The sequence below is a fragment of the Branchiostoma floridae genome, chromosome 6, assembly GCF_000003815.2.
Source record: "Branchiostoma floridae strain S238N-H82 chromosome 6, Bfl_VNyyK, whole genome shotgun sequence".
Lineage (NCBI taxonomy): Eukaryota > Metazoa > Chordata > Leptocardii > Amphioxiformes > Branchiostomatidae > Branchiostoma > Branchiostoma floridae.
The window spans coordinates 12,552,643-12,570,958 of record NC_049984.1 but is presented as its reverse complement, the minus strand read 5'-3'; the positions used below and the strand labels follow the sequence as shown (position 1 = coordinate 12,570,958).

At 41.5% G+C, this 18,316-nt stretch overlaps 2 protein-coding genes across 2 annotated transcripts; both read right to left on the bottom strand.

Moving 5' to 3' along the window:
* Positions 1-343: 343 nt before the first annotated feature.
* Positions 344-5,678, bottom strand: LOC118418102 (cadherin-20-like). The gene is made up of 6 exons (XM_035823932.1): positions 5,229-5,678; positions 3,654-3,865; positions 2,850-2,934; positions 2,114-2,308; positions 1,635-1,860; positions 344-608 (listed from the first exon to the last, which is right to left on the bottom strand). Exons 1-6 carry the CDS (start codon positions 5,275-5,277, stop codon positions 344-346), a joined length of 1,032 nt encoding a protein of 343 aa, XP_035679825.1. The 5' UTR covers positions 5,278-5,678.
* Positions 5,679-6,821: 1,143 nt separating this feature from the next.
* On the bottom strand, positions 6,822-18,135 carry LOC118417635 (low-density lipoprotein receptor-related protein 3-like). Its single transcript, XM_035823249.1, has 13 exons — positions 17,828-18,135; positions 16,435-16,636; positions 15,604-15,818; positions 15,095-15,223; positions 14,407-14,565; positions 13,591-13,712; positions 12,916-13,014; positions 12,407-12,542; positions 11,911-12,024; positions 11,289-11,405; positions 10,094-10,213; positions 9,554-9,689; positions 6,822-9,336 (listed from the first exon to the last, which is right to left on the bottom strand). Exons 1-13 carry the CDS (start codon positions 17,916-17,918, stop codon positions 8,427-8,429), a joined length of 2,550 nt encoding a protein of 849 aa, XP_035679142.1. The 5' UTR covers positions 17,919-18,135; the 3' UTR covers positions 6,822-8,426.
* Between the last annotated feature and the right edge of the window lie 181 nt (positions 18,136-18,316).

The window sequence follows — 18,316 nt, the reverse complement described above, 5'->3', positions numbered from 1 at the left end:
CTGTGGGTAATTCTTTCTGAACTAATAACGATTCTATTGATGTTTTATTGAGTCGGAACAGCAACTGTCAAGCCTACGTCACAATTCAAACGATTTGAAGGTCGGCCAGGGCTCGCCGAATATAAAAATCACCTGAGTGTCGACCGTATTTTTTTCATACATGAATGTGGAAAAACCAAACGCATAGACACATTCAAAACAAGACCATAGCATGTTCAGGACAAAAGACACAACAACCGGAATTTCTGCTGCAGTACCATGGATTTTGACTGCAGTAGCAAGGAAAGCCACCAGGGTGCCCAAAACGCATTGACATACACACAGACAAGCGCAAAATAATACCTCATTTCATGGAGGTAAGAAGATCTAAGAAATCAACAATCAGCCGACTAACCTGCATAATACTAGCCATTCCGTCAAATCCCTGTTCTGTCGCTAAAACGTTAAGGTAGGAGGTGTGGGGCATGGTGTCATAGCTGAGAGGCCTGACCACACTCATCGCTCCGGTGCTGCCGTTAAGGGAGAAGGCCGGATCAGCCACACCCATAGACAGAAAGCTGTAGGTGATTGGCAAGTCCGCAAACGATTTGGCTTGGACTGTGAGGACTCTGAGTAAGAAAAAAAATGATTAAGAGAGAGGGTTACGTTCTGAACTGACCCTGCTTCTCTACGGTAACTTTAACAGACGCTAATCTCCAATCAGATGCAGCAGAGGGGTAAGCTTGTTTGAGCATATTTGGTGACTGGGATTAAGAGTTCGGAAGTGTTCTACCTTATTCTGTACTGTTACCCGACTGGAAAAGAGTGGACAAAACAAAATAAACCCGACTGCTTCATCTGCTTGGAATTAGTATCACTCATTTGCTTGCTCTTTGTTATAGTATGATTTGTGGCTTATTCTACTTGCCATGTGCCTGAGACATAGTTGCAAAAGGCTACACTTCAAGCAGAGGTTCTACTTCGATTGGTTTTGACGTGTTTTAGACGGTTTTATCGGGCTATCTATTTCTTTTCGTTTTCTATGTGACCGCGTTTGGCTGGTGGACATAAAGGAAAAAGCTGGAGCCGAACCTCTTGGAGAGTAGCAAAAGACAGGAATGTCACTGTTGACATGTTGACATGAATCAACAGGTGAGTGATATCATGATATATAATTATAAATTTCTGTATCCGTAGTGTCTTATCTATATAGCCAGTACAATCGCGCTTTGGTTTCTTTACCATGCAATTTCCTCTTCTTTCTTCCTAGTCGCGACACATGTCCTTTGGCATCCCATTATCCCATTTTATTGGGGTAATCTGGTTGTGAAGCATCATAAACTTTCCGTGATACTTATCTTTCTGCCTTTTATTTGATCGGGCACATAACAAAGGTTTGTAGGGCCTGTCCAAGTACCCTTTGCATTAGGCCTACATCAAACTTCATACCTAAGGCCCGGCCGGGCTGTTTGTGGAAACGAAAAATTAAAGTTTATGCTAATAAATATGCACAAGGCTTGCATGCTGTTGAATTATTTTTGGTCCGCTTTGTGTTTTTGTTGTCTTTTATATCGTACCTTTTCTTCCCCAAACTGCCCGGCCGGGCCCCTTTGTGGAACTGCGACGTTAGCCTTAGATAGGATCTACTATCTTACATGGTGCCCACTGGTTGGTTCTCGTACACGTCCACTGAGTACTGCTCCTGGTAGAACTGCGGAGGCCGCCTGCCGGCGAGGATGGACACGGTAACCCTGGGGCTCTGGTTCCCGGCCGTGTCCTGCGCCATGACCGTGATGTCGTACTCCTGACCGGCCACCAGCGGGTGGCCCCGCGTGGTGATGGTACCGTTGGTGGCGTCCAGCTGAAAGTACTGACTCCTTCCTATTGATAGATAATACAAAAAATCAAGAGTTCAAAGACCTCAAACCTCCATAGAATATTTCAAATGACTCGCTCAAACCTGACAACACGTTACTCTCTTTGTTAGCGCTTTCACCCAAAATTGGTTACTCAAGTAACTAGATATGATTTTAGAAACGGTCAGACATTTCAGATAACATCCATTATCTTTCGACAGTGACACTAAAGAGATCTCGTTGGAGACGTAACACTTACAGTTTTCTGTAACACGTACCTGCAAACTCGTAATAAGAGAAGACGTTGTTGGGGTGCAGGTCCGCGTCGTGTGCCGTCAGCTGGTAGACGGTTGTCCCGGGCGGAGCGTCGGGCGACACCGCCGCCAGGTACGGGTACGGCTGCATGGTCCACTCGGGGGCACAGTCATTCTCGTCCGTGATGTTCAGGCACACGCTTACGGACTGGGGTTCGGCTGGAATACAGTATAGCACAACGTGACACCTTTAGAACAGCCCCATATACATTATGCTTGGTAGCTTACGCTCTTCCAGAAAAATTCTAAACAGCCTTTAAAATGTGATATTTTACAGACGATATTCTGTAAGATTGTCTTTACATCAGTGTCAAATAAATGAATGATTGAGTGAGTGAGTGAATAAAAAAATAATGAATTTCAGTGTCATTGTGGCTTTTACTATTTAGTCCATTTTCCTTTACGTAACTTTGCCAATCACTATCAGAGGCTAGCCTGATTAAATCTCGCTTATAGCAGCCAGCCAAACATCCGCCGGCGCCAGTCACAGTTCCCGACAGCAGAGTTTGTGTTACACAGACTAGTCAGAAGCCTGCTCATTTTGTTTATTTTGTTAATGGGGTCATTTTTTTCACGTAATTTTTCGGTCCCTCCCATTGGAATATGGTCATCATATACTGTATGCTTATAGAATACATTAACTTTGTACAAAGCAGATTTTGTGACTTGCAAATTGCGGCTTTTAAAGAGTTGTTCTCACCATCCACAGTTGAGTAATCCGTGATGAATGCGTCTATCTGTATCCAGTCTCTCACCTCACGGTCCAGCCGGCCTATGGCAATCACCTGCAACCAACCATGGAGGTAGTTCTTAAACGGCCCTTTCTTTATACACTTTTAAACAGGATGTACACGCACAGACTCTCGTTATCCCAATCTTAACGTTCCACTTGGACCCTCCTTCAACTAGACAACAACCGAACAGTAACCAAAATTGGATTTGTATGACTATTGATTTCATAATTGGAATATGATGCAAGATGTTAAAGTATGACTTAGACGACAGCAAAATACAGAGAAGAACTAAAAGTTGTTCTTTGTCAATGAAATTGGTTGAAAAATCTGTCAAATATTTGGTCGCTCAGGGGGTGCAGACTCTAGTAGGAAGAGGATAATGTTATAGAGACTAGCAAACACTAGACGGAACGATGCAACATAAAGAGATGACTCAAATTCTACGATAATACGTAGGTAAGATGTTATGGTGTACGTTAGCACCACATGTGGCAGATGTGCTAGAAGGTAGCAGTACAGCTATACTCTTCACCACTACTAGGATCCATGACTCCACGTCATTTTCATACTTACCGTTGAAAACTGTAGCTTCGATATTGTTCCAAAGTTGTTCACTGTACAGGTAGGTTTTCGTTTTGTTTCCTTCTAATAAGCATCTTGATTTTCACTTTATCCCTAACTGACAAATGTACATTAAAAACTCTTCTCATAATTGGCATGTTGTGTCAGAATACTTTTTTCCTAGCGTTAGAATGATGGACTGCCCTGACCTGTCCGCTGTCTGAGTCCACCCTGACGCCCCAGTCCTCCAGCGCACCCTCCCCGGGAGACACCACGGTGACGTTACTGACGAAGGACGGCAGGCGGAAGACGTAAATCTCCGAGCCGATAGGTGTGCCTTCTGACACGGCCACCACTTCGCAGTCCCCCGGTGGCACCGACAGGGACGACTTTCCGTCAAATTCTCTTGCTGTAACCATAACTGTGAAGATAAAATGGCAAACTTAAAGGTAGTCCAATAGCTTTTGAGGGACAGTGCGTTGCTTTTTTGTTATCCACCGTGTTTGGGGCACCGTATGTTGGAATACTGTACCCTTCCCTCTGCTTCCACCACATTTACCTGCCTAACCGAACTGAGCTACCCATTTCATACCACGTTAAAATGAGGAAAGTCGTACGTGCATGTGCCTTTCCTAAGGGCTCCACGTCTAGTCAGGAATGCTAGGAATAAAACCCGTGATCCCTCGATCTTGTGTCTGCTCAACACCTGGCCATTCAACACCACAACTGTACATCTAAACACGTATTGTGAATTGTCGACATTTTCCAAATTGCTGATTCAAAAGTATCTTGACAGACAGACAGACAGACAGACAGACAAACTAGACATGGAATGGGACATTGAGTAATAGCTGTTAGTCTCATTAATCTACGTAATCTTATCATCGAACTTCAGCTTCTGCGTTTTAAGTGACTCAGACAAAGCGAGCTATCTCATCTAACAAACAAAGAAGTGTAACGAGGATCATAATGAAAAGGCGAAAAATTCAAGAATTCAAAGGATATGGAGGGGACATTGAAATAAATGAACTTTGGGAGGGTCATTGAAAAAAGTCACCGGTCCTTCTCTGCAACAGGCCTCCCCAGGTAAATATCGTACAATTCCTTAATTTTCATCTACATGCAAAGGCGCGATAATGACATTGCAGAACTTTTATTTAGTAAACAAACGTCCGTGCAACGAATTCCTGTGCCAAATAGACCGTTTTTAGATAGTAACTTCCGTGTCATCCGAAAGGCTAATGCCCTAGAACACACTTATTCTAACGATGTCATATGCCTCTCCCGTGAAGCTACCTTCTACTCATAGCAGAAAGTTGGTTGACTGCAGGTCCATGAAATCTATCATGCTCAACGAAAAAAAAACCTCGGTGCAATCTATTATTGGTATTAATTGAGTAACACCGTAAGAAGTTGTTCACTGAACATTATGCATTTTATGACTTATACTATAGCAAGCCTTCATGAATATTCTTGACAATCTCAAGAAACCTTACCTTTCAATTGAAAAGTCGCCAATGTGTTACTGTACGCATGTACAGGGTGAAAGATAAAACACGTATTCACGGAGGAGATGTGAACACGAAAACCGCGAAACTAGAAGTACGTATACAGAGAACAGTACTAGTACTTCCTTTTGTATGACCAGTCTACCATTCAGTAACACTGTGAGGTGTGGATTGGTATTAGACCCCAACTACATGTACGCTAGCTATTAGCCATTAAACCATATACATGTACTAGTCTAAGAACTGATAGGGAAATAATCAAAAGAAAGAACTTACCAACAACCACGGTCAACAGCAAGCTTAGCACCTTCAGATGGTCTCTCATTTTGTTGACGCTGGTCAGAATGTTTCCTGTCTGTAGTATACTCGGCCTTGTTAACGTTGTTATGGCACCAGCGTTATACACAATCAAGAAAGTGAATAACACAGTCTCCAAGTCTTTTCTCGGTCAAAGAAAAGTGCCGCTTTTTATCTTAAGATCTTTGTCCAAAGGTCGGCATTCCTTCGGCTGCCCGCGACTCGATCTTGAACCTTTGAATACCAACGGAATCTCAGTTGTACCGAATGGCTACGTGCAGACGTGCCCGTCAAGCGCTCGACTCCCAACTAACGCCTGACTTCAGTAGCCGGCACATATAGAGACAAGCCAACAAGTGACTTGAGCTAATAACCAATTCCTTGTCAACGTACGCAACGCAAGGGACGGTTCATTCATTAAGCGTTATCATTCAAGCATGCAAGATCGCCACTTAAGAACTGTTCTGTTCTTCTCTTTCTTTTTCTCTGTACCTTTCTTTGAACGAGAAAATAACGTCAGCTTAAACCATAGCTGGTTGTCAACATTGTCCGAATCATTCAGGTGAGCATCTCCCACACCCACACCCACACTACAAACGGAACTCCCGTTCCTGGTCATCGAAATGGAACGCAGCAACCTGCCTTGCCCACACACTGTATTGATTGTAATACTTATCGAAGCATCAGACAGCCTCGGCAACGTCCTGTGTACCTTAGCTTTGAACAATTACGGCGCACCTTTCCCGACTACGATCTCCGCCCTTCTGGGCTCACCATTTCGTAATTAATTTTCTTCCTTTGTTTGTACTCCCTCCCATTTGCTTGGCGAGGTCTCCAAAATAACCAGGTGCGTTGTTAAGGAACCGTAATACTTTTCTCCTTATAACTATTCGTTAAACAAGCATAATGTCCTTTTCACAACCGTGAAGTTTAATATTCACATGATAGTTACATTAAAGTCCTTTCACACTTTCTTTAAAAAATCTTCAATGGTGGTTAAGATGGCGCCTAGAACTACCCCGTTTATTTTTGTTTGTTGGATTTATGTAATCTATCACAGAATTCATTAGGTGGGCTTTGGATGATAAACATTTGACTTCATTCTGTGGTTTACATACTTACGTCACCATTTAATCAATCGCTACCAATGCAAGCTTTGTGAGGATAAGACATGGTGTTTTTGGTGGTACGGAATGTTGTTTACATTGAAAATCTGTAACGTAGCGTAACCCAATATCGTCCAATTTGTTAAGGACACAATTTCCTTAAAAACACGGGGACAGAGCCATCTGTATAACCAATGGGATGAAATACCAGTTCTTCCCTTCAGAGCAATGTATGGCCTGTATACTTTTCTCCAAACGTTTATAACCGTGCTAGCATGTATTCATACTGAGGTTTACATGTAACGTTACGTTGAAGAACTGTGTTAGGGGGACCTATTGTCGTTTTTCGTTTGCCAGTCTTCCTCCTTCAAGTGCGCTCCATTCCAAAGGCATAAACTTGGATAAGTTTCCCCATAAAAGCTCCCTGTAAAATAGAAGAAAAATCACGAATAACAGTCAAGAATACAATTTTGATAACTTTATTTTCTGTAGAGCAAGAAAACAATTACAAAGAGGAAAAACTCAAAACATCTTTGAATCATTCCATGTGTTGGCTTTGGTACCTTGTTACTGTTCATAATGTTGTACATTCTGACTTCTGCTATGCTGGTTGTTTACAAAATTATACTTTTCCTTTTGATATTCCATGCAGTTTGTCTTTTCAATATTGCATCAGTTCATCAGATATTATATTACGTTACAACAAATTTACAATCTGTTTATACAGTTATTTGACATCTCTCTGTACATTGGGATACATCCATATTTACAACTCACACATCAGTCATGATAATAACGACAATTCCCTTATCTTGGCTTGGTTAAAATGCTCATTTTCCTTAATATATGGCATCAACATGGACTAAAACAGGATAAATGAGACTTAATATGGCAGGAAACTCATAACATAGAAGCTCAATAAGTATAATGCATCTTGGCTGTAATATGCATTTCAAACAAATCATACAAGCAAACCTTTACCAAAGCAGTTTAAAAAATGACAATTATTGCACTGTCACCTAAATTGTTACAAAATGATGGCCCCTATCAAACACAAGGGCTGGCCTGCTTCAGTAAAAACTTAAAGATTAATAAAGATTGTATATTGCAGAAAAAAAAGAACAGTCCATGGTTGGACCAAGGAGGTTATATCACCTGATATCAGGTGATATAACCTCCTTGGTTGGACAAGTGCATTTGGATGTCCTCCCATGCAATTATTTGGACACCCTAAACTTAAAGTTGTTCACTGCAGTTGGGAAAGAGTTGTTTTTGGCAATCTAAATTGCTTTAGGGTCTTGGACAATGAAAAAAGGAGATTTACTACAGTGCAGAAAATTACAGTTCAGAGGGCTAAAAATGGAAATGTAGCTTTTAAGATGAACAGGAAGAGTGTCTCTAATAAAGTTTGCTTACTTCTGGCCAAAACCCTCACTGAGAGATGTTTTGCCCGAAATGTACAAATTTGTCTACATCACACTAAAAACTTTATAAAGTGCTGTTTTTACTGAAAAATAAAAGAATTGCCATGCCACAAGTAGAAATACATAAAATGACACAAATGTCCATCCAATTTCAGGCCAGTCAAAAGTTGTTTGGGGCCCATAGATTTTCTATGTTCTTGTCTAATCCTGAACAGTAAGATTACAAGCTATCAGGACAAATAAAAATCTTAGGGCAAACATGTCTTACAAGAGCATTGACTGAAGGAAAACATTGAACAGAAAAAAAATAGAATAGAGTCATGGATTATTACATTCGAAGTCCCCTGAGTCCCTTTCACATCTTTGACATGTAATGGCTTCAGTGCACAAGTTACCTAGAGTTTCTCTCTGAGTATATTTCTCTTTATGATTCTTTACATCTGTATATATACATATATGATTTCCATCTCTCCTAAGACATGGTTTCTTGGCACTGCTTCAGACTCATTTTTATGTGCAGGTTTCGTCAACAAGATTATAGCTATCTTGTGGCTAGGAATTGTCAGAAGATTTTCTAGTTCAATAGCACATTCAGTACATAAGTAACTGGCATAGATAATTGTGTGCAGAAGGGTTTTGTCTGCAGGCTAACAGGAGCTCTCCTCTCCTGTCTGCTGTAGAAGTGGCAGCTGCCCACTGTCAGCGTGAAATCCTACCGACTCCTCCGAACTGACGGACTCCATGGATTGAGAACGAGAGCTTCTGGTGTCACCGTCATCACTTCTATCTCCTCCATTGCTGTTGAGATTTGGCGCTTCATGAACTTGAAAGCTTCTTCCATCTCCTGCGGATCTTAGGGAGAAAGGTTGGCTGCTGGAGTGGATGACAACAGTAGCACTGCTGTTGGCCACATCGGCCCCTAGATCCAACAGTTCTGAGTCACTGGAGCTTCTGCTACCACGACTCTGCTGGTCTTCCTCCTGTCGAGATGTGGATGGCAGAGCAGCAATGCTTCTCACTGGCGGAAACACGGGTGGGGAGGGGGGCAGGAAACCAGTCTTACTGATGGGCGGCGCTTGGAACTCTGGGACAGCAGCGGCTGCACCCATGGGGGGATCGCTTTCCCCGATGATTCTGTTTGTTTCATTGTCGGTGTCTTCGGAATCAGACGAGTTCCCTGCTGAGCTGATGGATGCCCGGATTCTGAGCGACCCATCCGCCTGTCGGGTGACCTCCACCCGGTCGCTCACCGTACTCTGCATGCTCTCGCTGGATCGAGTGACTGTGAGCGCTATCCGCTCCTGACTCTCTCCTGTGATGACGGCCTGGGCGGTGCTTGTTGACTCGCTGCTACGGCTACGGCGTAGAAACTGCCTCATCTGTTGCAGCCGCCGCCCTGGCCTCATGTTCATGGCCGCCTGCACGTGCTGGGTGAATGCCGTGTGGGCCTCTTGAAACTGCCGGGGTCCATGTGATGCCACGGCGACGTGATAGGAGGGCGGTGCCTCCCGGCGATTCAGCTCGTGCTGCAGTCGCATCATCGGTGTGTCAAACCGGCTGGAGAGAACACAGGTCCATTATGATAACAGTTAGAAAGTACTTGTTGTAATACAAGTAGCAATAGCATTCTTTAGAAGATGTACATGAACAGGTAGAAAGGCATTTTGACTGAATATTAAGAAAATAAAAAGAAGTGTTATGCAGTAAGACAAACTATAAATTTTAGTACAAATATCATTAAAGATGTAACACATCATTCAAGGTATTTACTCACGTGGACTGGTAGCGTGGATCGTCCTGCAGCCGGAGAGCGTACAGCTTGCAGGTACAGCCGAGGGCGATGACCAGCAGCAGGCCACACACGATGGAACCAATCACAGCAGCTGTGATCACTTTCTCTGACACGTACACTGTAGAAAGGCATCCGCAAAGCTCTCACATTTGAGACATTTTTTGTCTCTTTTGTAGCTAACATTAATAACCTGCAGCCTGCTAATGCTTTGGTCACATTTGTGCTGGTGCCCTTAGGGGATGTAGTCACGGTCCTGCCCAAAAGCTACGAATTTGTTCCGGTGGACTGCTAAGATACCATGGGAGTACCCATGAGTTTCCAGTTTTTCATCACTCTTCTGATGATTCCTCAGAAAATGGCCTGGCAAAGTATTACAGGGGACTGCTGCATGTGCACTACCCAATAAGGATGGCATTTCCTCAATATAAATGTGTATTCTAGTTACATTTTGGGCCATTTGCTCTTTAGATCCAGCTAAAAATCTACTCCAAAATGTAAGTCTAACACAATAATCTGTCCCACCTTTGCAGCCTTCCTCGTCCGATCCGTCCCCACAGTCGTCCTGAGAGTCGCACACCCACTTCTCATAGATGCACCTCCTGTTCCGACAATGGAATGTTCCTTCTGCAGGGCTGCAGGAGTCTGGGGGAACAAACAGAAAGGCTCAGTACTGTAAATCTGGAAACTTTCACTGTGGTTTTCATTTCACACTTACCTTTCCATTGCAAATTTTGTATCATACCACGAATATGTCTCCCTTGTAAGACTATTGTACGATAGAATTGTTTCAAATGTAAATCTACAATGTAAACACCGCCTTTTCCCTCGTTCTGCAAAATAAGTCCACTGCAAAACTAAATGAATCTACAGTAAATTGTCACACCTCCAATAAGCAAGACTGATGACAAAGAATTCCTTCCTACAGAGAAATTCAACATCCATGCATACAATCACCATATATCATGGGGCATATCAGCAGGGAGAACGTCTAACTATGAAGCCAGCAGATGTAGCAAGCACTAATAGGGAGCCATGAGGATTGTAAACGTATAACAAGATCCAGTTTGACGTCATCCAAAGTATTAAATGAGGAAGACAAAATCTGTCTAGACTGCAAATTATGGCCATGGGTGCATGCCCAAAGGAGATATCAGTATGCAGCATTGTCTCAAAATTCAAATTAAAGTCTTTATCTCTCTTATGTTGAGGGGATTGAGGGAGTTACAAGTTGTTCAAAATTCTGCCCGCAAAGCTGATCTATATTAGAATAAAAGAGCATTTATCAGATAATCACCACAGATAGAGATTTCATTTTGAAAGTTTTGATTATCTACTATCTGGAGGTGGTAAAGTGACCTAGGTTGTTAACTTCTGTGTTCCAACCCCTTTTTACACCTATTTTCTAACTCGAGTCCGATGAAAAAATGAGTACCTAGCTCTTGCTAGGGAAGTTCTCTCCAATGGGACATAAAGTTGGAGCTTCCACATTTGAGAAGAGCCACACCTTGAGCCTACCACATTTAACATAAAGATAGTGGTCCTTCTCAGTGTGGATGGATCAAACCTTATAGTCTGGCCCATTTAGATTGTACATACTGTACAAAACAGGTGTCTTAGGCCTACAGGTCAATGCAAAACAAAACAAAAACATAATCTGCAGAACAGAAGATGGCCATAAAACAGTGTTATGTATCTTAAATTTCTTGACACAACTTACCACAGTGGGTTTCGTCCCTGCCTCCATCACAGAAGGGTTCACCGTTACAGTGGTGTTCTTCAGGGTAGCAGCGCTTGGAGGGACCCCCACACGGGACCTCTCCACTCCCACAGGCATCTGGGGATAGGGAAAACATCACTCTCACATAATTCCACCAGGCCACATATATCTGCCACCATGAGAACGTGTCTAAAATGACGTCCACTGAAGTGTTCCCAAGTTTGATGTACTCCTTCACATCCTAACTGTGCACACCTGAGGAGTGCACTGTTAGAGATGTCCCAAACACACATATACATATGTAACATGGTGGGTTAATTCAAAGTTAATGGTTACGCCTACTACACACCTGTTCATTCATGAGCTACATGTACATGTAAATTTTTCAGAAGTCAAGTTGTGTCAAGTAAAAAAAGTCAAGTCAAGCAAAACACAGTAGTCAAAGAATTATACTTATTTCCTGCAATGCTCAATTGGTAGACCATATTTACTTTGTAACTAACTAACTAACTAGCTAGGATAGCAATGACCATTCATCATGAAATACATGCATAGCCCATTATACATTGACATACTGTCAACTATAGATAATGAAGTCTGAGAACAATAATACAATACTCACCACAGCCTTTCTCATCTGTGCCATCCGGGCATGTCCAGATGCCATCGCACCTGTCTTCGGAGCTGTAACAGGTGCTGTGGTCCGCACATGGATGTCGCAATCCTACACAAGGACCTGCAAGGCATGTGATTATCACATGATCAGTGTATGGCTGTCACATGATGTACAATAACTGGAAATCATGTCATGTTCACTGTGATTTTATTTTCCTGTTTTACAGTGACCTCCTATCATGAAATCATAACACCACAAATGTGTCTTGTAATTGTACTGAATTTCTGAACTACATGTTTTGCCAACTTCACACACCGTGAAAACATCCCTTTCCCTCCTACCCCAATATAAAACAAAAAGCATTTGTAGTATTGATTCCTTGGGCTTCAACTTCTTGCAATTTTTTTTTCATAACTTACTGTGCTAATAACTGTGATGTAAATTCAAAAGATGTTTCAAAAGTGTATCACAAATGCCCCCTACTGAGTTTCATGTGTATTACCTTTGATGCGGTAACTTGCCAGAAAGCCCCTGTTAGTTCCAGAGCTGTCGGAGCGAAATCTGACCAACATATGGGGCCCTGATGACTCAATCTCTCCAATGGAAGGGTTACTGCCATAGTACACACCTAGCTCATCCTGTAGGATGGGGAAAGGCTTATTAACACTGTCTGTATTTCACCTCATGTTTACAGCAAGTAACATGTCTCAATTATTCCTCCAGTAAAGGCAATTAATTAATCTTCCATACATCAATGTCACTTCATGACAGCATCAATTTTGCATCAGTACTTTGAGAGGAAAACAGATTACACAGCTAAAGTCTCCACTGAATAATGACGGTCCAAATAAAGGCAAGCAGGCGTGTGCCTTTCCAATCTTAAGCACAAAACACCAACATCAAATGCTTCTAGTATCCAAGTACATGTAGCATTACAAGAAACACCTTTCTTTGCTTCTTAAACAATGAATTTTGCCAGGTCTCTAAACAGATTTAGATACTAATAAATACCTCATCTTCATTATCCCCATCATACACAGTGACAGAATCAGTGGCCGGGCGGTTCTCAAGAGCAAAGTCTTCAAACTGAAGCTGGATGATGACACCAACCTACAAGAACACAGAAAAGAATAACAAAGAAAGTTTATTTGCAACTTTGTGTCTAATGGCTAATTGCAAGTACATGGACATGGGAAACTTAGAGACATAGGAAACATGCATGTGACATGGACAGTGATTGACATTATTGTTAGTGTTACAAGTGAGAACATATGCAGACCATCACTTGCTCAAAAAAAAACTTCTATATTCATCCCTTCAATTTGTTCTACATCCCAGTGGAAATGTACCTGCTAGAAAAAGTGCTATTTTTCAGCTTTTATACAGATTTTAAAAAAAATAGCCTACAACAGAAAGTACTACTTCTCCAAGGCTGGCTCTTCAAATGATGGTCTTGCAATAAATGATTAAAAGGAATACAAAGAAGACTAAATATCAAACTAATATCAACAGTTAAATACAACAAAAATGATGATAAGGATAAGTTAACTACATGAATGTAGCAAAATCAATTTGAGAAAAGTAAACATAAAACAGCTATAAAATGAGTTATGGGACTAGTTGCTAAAACTAAAAAGTCTTAAGATTTTGAAATGTACACTAAAATGTGAAGATCTTAACATGTACCATATTTGGAATGGTGATGATCCAATCACAGCTCAGGTTGTTCTGGTAGTCACGGGGATAGTTGGGAGAGGAGAAAGCCCCTGATGTATTGCTCAGGATTCCTCCACAATGGACAATGCCCCCTGGTGGATAAAAATAGACAATGAAAAGTTGCATAGGGACATCTTGTCTCAAGAAATGTAAAGCCTTAAGTGCTATGTTTGAGGAAAACCACACCTTGAGCATGTTACAGATTCCACCACACTTCTCTAAAAGAGTAGGGGTCTTCACCAGTGTAAATTAATCAAACCTCACAGTCTGGCCTTACGAAGCTTGAACTTAAAATACAAAACTGGTGTGTAAACATGTAGTTTACTGGCTCAATCAAATGAATGAACAAACAATCAAACTGCCATAGATCAACAATCAATTATATACAAATAACTGTAATTTCTTCAATTTTTAAAAGACCCTAGATTGCAAGGACAGGGCTCGAAATACCACCTGCATATGCAGGTTAGTGCAGGTAAAATTGGAGCTGTACAGGTATTTCTAGTGTCTACCTGCACCTAACCTGCACTGGTCCATGTACTTGGTTTTGTGTATAAATGTCCTATGAGGTACGTGTATGCAGATTGTTATTAGCTGCATTGACTGATACCACCTATTAAGTATAAAAAAATAGCAACGGTTCCTCAACAATTTTAGTATGATCCATCGTTTCTAAATTCAGAGCGGTACAGGTAAAATTTGTCTGGTGAAGGTAATTTCCAATGATACCTGCAACAGTGCAGGTATGCAGAAAAAAAGTATTTTGAGCCCTGAAGGATGACGTACCACAGTTGGCCTCATCCTGCCCGTCCTCACAGTCCTGTTTCCCGTCGCAGCGTGTGAAGTCCCAGAAGCAGGCGTCCCTGCCCGTGTTCATGGCCACACACATGTACTGGTCAGCACCACATGGGGACACGTGGGGGGGAGGGGTGGGAGGGTGGATGTCTGCAGAGAGATAAAGGCACATTTTGTACATGTACGTTTGGTCTTTAATACTTCACAGTTCACATCCATCATTTTTTTGACAAATATTGCATGCACGAGTCTGAGTCAAATTGTTAACTGTCTTAAATTCAAAACAGTTCTACAGTCTTTGTTTACTTCAAAACTAGCCCGTAGCTTTTTATATGAACAACAGTGTATTCAAAAAGATCTACTTTAATGCAGTATCAGCAATTCTTGAAATATGCATATTTCCAAAGATCAGGAGTTCAATACATTATTGAAGGGGCCTCCATAACATTGTTTTTTCAATAAGGTTGACTTAGGGTTACCCTGCAAAATTATATGTATTGAGAACAGCATGTATGTAAGAAAATGCAACTAAAACTGCTATGATGAGAAACACATTTTTATGATTCCACAACAAGTGACATACACATCTGTAGACAATTTACTTATATGAACAAGCACTATACTATACTTTTATTTGCTGACAAAAACTATACACAGTCCTGATTTAGTGACTTATTACCTGTGCAGCCCCTTTCATCAGAGTTGTCCCCACACTCGTCCATGCCATTACAGGTCCATGAGCTCAGCACACACTTCCCATTGTCACAGTGGAACTCATCCTGCTGGCAACTTGCAGCATTCTGGGGACCTGCAGAACAGTCATGTTTTTCTTTCATATGTTTTAAGGTTTTACAAGATTCAGAAAATACATCATCTACATTTACATTTTTCTTATTCAAATACTGCTGCAATGGCCAAGTCAGTAGAGTGTTCAGATTGTATTAAGTAGGTTGTGAGCTCCATCCTTGACATTATCATACAAAATACTTTAAGTTTACTAGCCCTTGCTGTAGTGATTGTACAAAGTTGTGTGGCCCAAGAGCTATTGAAATGGGTATGGGCTCTGCTCTATGCACCAGCTTATACTCCAACATTACTCGTATTGCTAGTGAATTGACAACTGCAGTTGGAGCATCTCAAAGTAGGAATTGCCATGCCTCAAGTTTGAATGGAGTCATTGAAAAGTACCTGTTATATATGTTAGTGCAAACCCCCTCCCCACAGTGCTTGGATCACTGTAGAACTTGACGTAGGCGTGGTCTCGTGTAGATAGGAACGGTGGCGGGACGGGAGCGTAGGTGCCGCAGTACTTCACGTACTGCTCCCCTGCGGACACCACCGGGCCGATCTCCAGGCTGTCATAGCCGCAATTCTCAGCTGCTTCAAGGTCAAAGTCTTCAAAGCTAGAAAAAAGGGTACATTAAGTTTATTCCAGACTCCTTGGTAATGCTATGCAACAGACCTGAGTCAGCTTACAGATGTGCCCTATGTGGCAAAGACTGTCATTCTCGTATAGGACTGTTTAGCCACAGTCGACGCTGCAGGGCTGACATCAATTAGGATTTTACTATGGTCAATATTGACCGAAGGAGGCCATATATATATATATGTATATATATATATATATATATATATATATATATATATATAGGTAATGCTAGTTCACCTTTATCTGTGGGGTAACCTATATTCTTCGGTTTTAAAAATAGGGTATTTAGGCATATCAAGATGTCGAATGAAACATTTTAGAAATATTGCAGTTTTTCTGTCAACTTGATGTCCCTAAAAAGTAAATGATAAGTTGTTTTTCGAAAACAAACAACGGATTTAGGCTACCCTGTGGATAAAGGTGAACTAGCGTTAATGTAAATTTCACTATGATAAGCAGCTGCCTTAAAAATACTTTTGTCTGCATTTTCCTTTGTGTATATCAAGACTAATTTAGAAATCATACTCCAACATCTGAACATGTATGATCAATATCCAAAGTAACTGATGACATCATCAGTCTATGTGTACCTGATGGTAATGACATCATCAGGGTTTGCGTTGATGTACCAGTTGCACTCAGTGTTGGTAGGATAGCTGAGGGGATAGTTTGGGCTGAGGATGCGACCGCGGGGCCCGTGTCGTTTCTCGTCTGTACAGACTTCCCCGCCAGCCCTTCCGGAGGATGCCAGGATGCCCCGGTCCTCGCCACAGACATGCGACACCTGCAAGACTGAGGAGCAACAGAGAACGTGTAATTGAACTGATTGTTATTGACGACATTAGATATCATAATGATAAAGGCACCACAGGTCTAAATACCAGAACATCAGTGCACCTGTATTGTAGTGTACTACTAGTAGTATGCTTGTTGACTTACACTTATATAACTTTTTGACTAATTCTGTTACCATAAAAATGTTATTCCTACCACAAAAATGAAAATTTAGCACTACAAAACGATGAAAATTTTGTCATTGAAGACCATAGCATAGGTGGTAAAATGAACTTGTTATGGAGTGTTGCTACTTAACTGTACAAGCATTACTTGAAACGAATTTGTGATATTTGGAAGTAAGACGTATGGCTTACTGCAAAATATGTTAGCTAAAACAGTCCCACCAAAAGTAACTAATGTCTATCCTTTGGCCTACTACTAGTACTAGTGACTGTTTTGAGACTCAAGACTGCTACTTATGTAAACAGGTCATGTTTGTTCAGTCTACGGAACAGGAACAGACGTAACACTGTACACAAACTAACACTTACACAACATGGTGCTATTTTTCAACTACGATTACGGTACCAGTAGCAACTACCACTATTCAGGATTACTGCATGCTTTACTTTTTACTTTTTAAGCTCTTAGGCTACATGTAAACACTGGTGTGCAAGGTACTAGCTCTTGAGTAACTAAATGGGTCAAACCTTACCATGTTACTGTAACATCATTAGATTCTATCATGATCTTATTCTATGTTATTGTAAAATAACATTAGGTAGATGATGATACCATAAATGACTCATCATCCTGTAAACAAAAGCATTTATCACACCTACTTGAGTGGTGCAACAAAGACAGAGTTTGCATTTCCAGTGTTCTGTATTGACGTTTGATGAACATAAATATTCATTTGCCTGGCCATTCTGTGCCAGATGCTCTTAGATGGCTTCCCAAAGTGGAAAACCAATCTGTGCCCTGATGCCGCAGTCATCTATAACCTCCTCATATATATAGTCATAACCCATAAGTCACCAGTGTGCCGAAAATTTATTTCCCCCTTTGTCCTACTTTAACAGTAAGCAGCACGTGACAAGCGATGCAGTAGGTTTAGGCTAGTCTAAACTCACTGTCTGATGTAAGGGAAGCATATTTATGGGATAGAATCTTAATGTAGGCATGAAATCTTGGAATGTTTCTTACCTGTTGTGAAGAAAAGAACAATCCATGTCTTCCAACCCGGAAGTCTCCGCCCGGTTCCGCCTAAGCGCCCCCCTCCCTCAGACTTTTCCATACTCTCTTCTCAACAATTAGGCGTCTGGAAGTCCTTTTTTACCACCAGTCCAGTCCACAGAAGCACTAGGTTACTTGAGATTTCTTCGGGCGACCTTACAACTCTACACATTTGGCAAAATCTGGTGTAAAGAAACCACAACAGTCCAAAGTTGTCAACAAATCTGGCGTTCAGGTCAGCTGCTTGTCATCAGGCCTCGGTTTGATAACTCAAGACCCTGTACGCCTTCCCAAAGCTCCGACTAGCTTTAACTGTTCCACCACTAAGTTGTAACTTTTGATCAGTATAGCACGTTTGTACAAATACAAAAAAACTTATAGCATCTATGTATGATTATAAAGTAGTTTTATGTCATTCATGGGTAGCCCGTTTACTATTATCATACGTACACTGGCGGG

Bases quoted from the DNA above. Each gene is read 5' to 3' on its own strand.
- LOC118417635 (XM_035823249.1), bottom strand. From the start codon at position 17,918: ATGGAAAAGTCTGAGGGAGGGGGGCGCTTAGGCGGAACCGGGCGGAGA. The intron at 16,637-17,827 runs GTAAGAAACATT...GTTGCTCCTCAG, and splicing joins TGTTCTTTTCTTCACAACAG to TCTTGCAGGTGTCGCATGTC. The intron at 9,690-10,093 runs GTGGGACAGATT...GCCTTTCTACAG, and splicing joins GGACGAGGAAGGCTGCAAAG to TGTACGTGTCAGAGAAAGTG.
- LOC118418102 (XM_035823932.1), bottom strand. From the start codon at position 5,277: ATGAGAGACCATCTGAAGGTGCTAAGCTTGCTGTTGACCGTGGTTGTT. The intron at 2,309-2,849 runs GTGAGAACAACT...ACTGTATTCCAG, and splicing joins GGATTACTCAACTGTGGATG to CCGAACCCCAGTCCGTAAGC. The intron at 1,861-2,113 runs GTACGTGTTACA...ATCTATCAATAG, and splicing joins CTCTTATTACGAGTTTGCAG to GAAGGAGTCAGTACTTTCAG.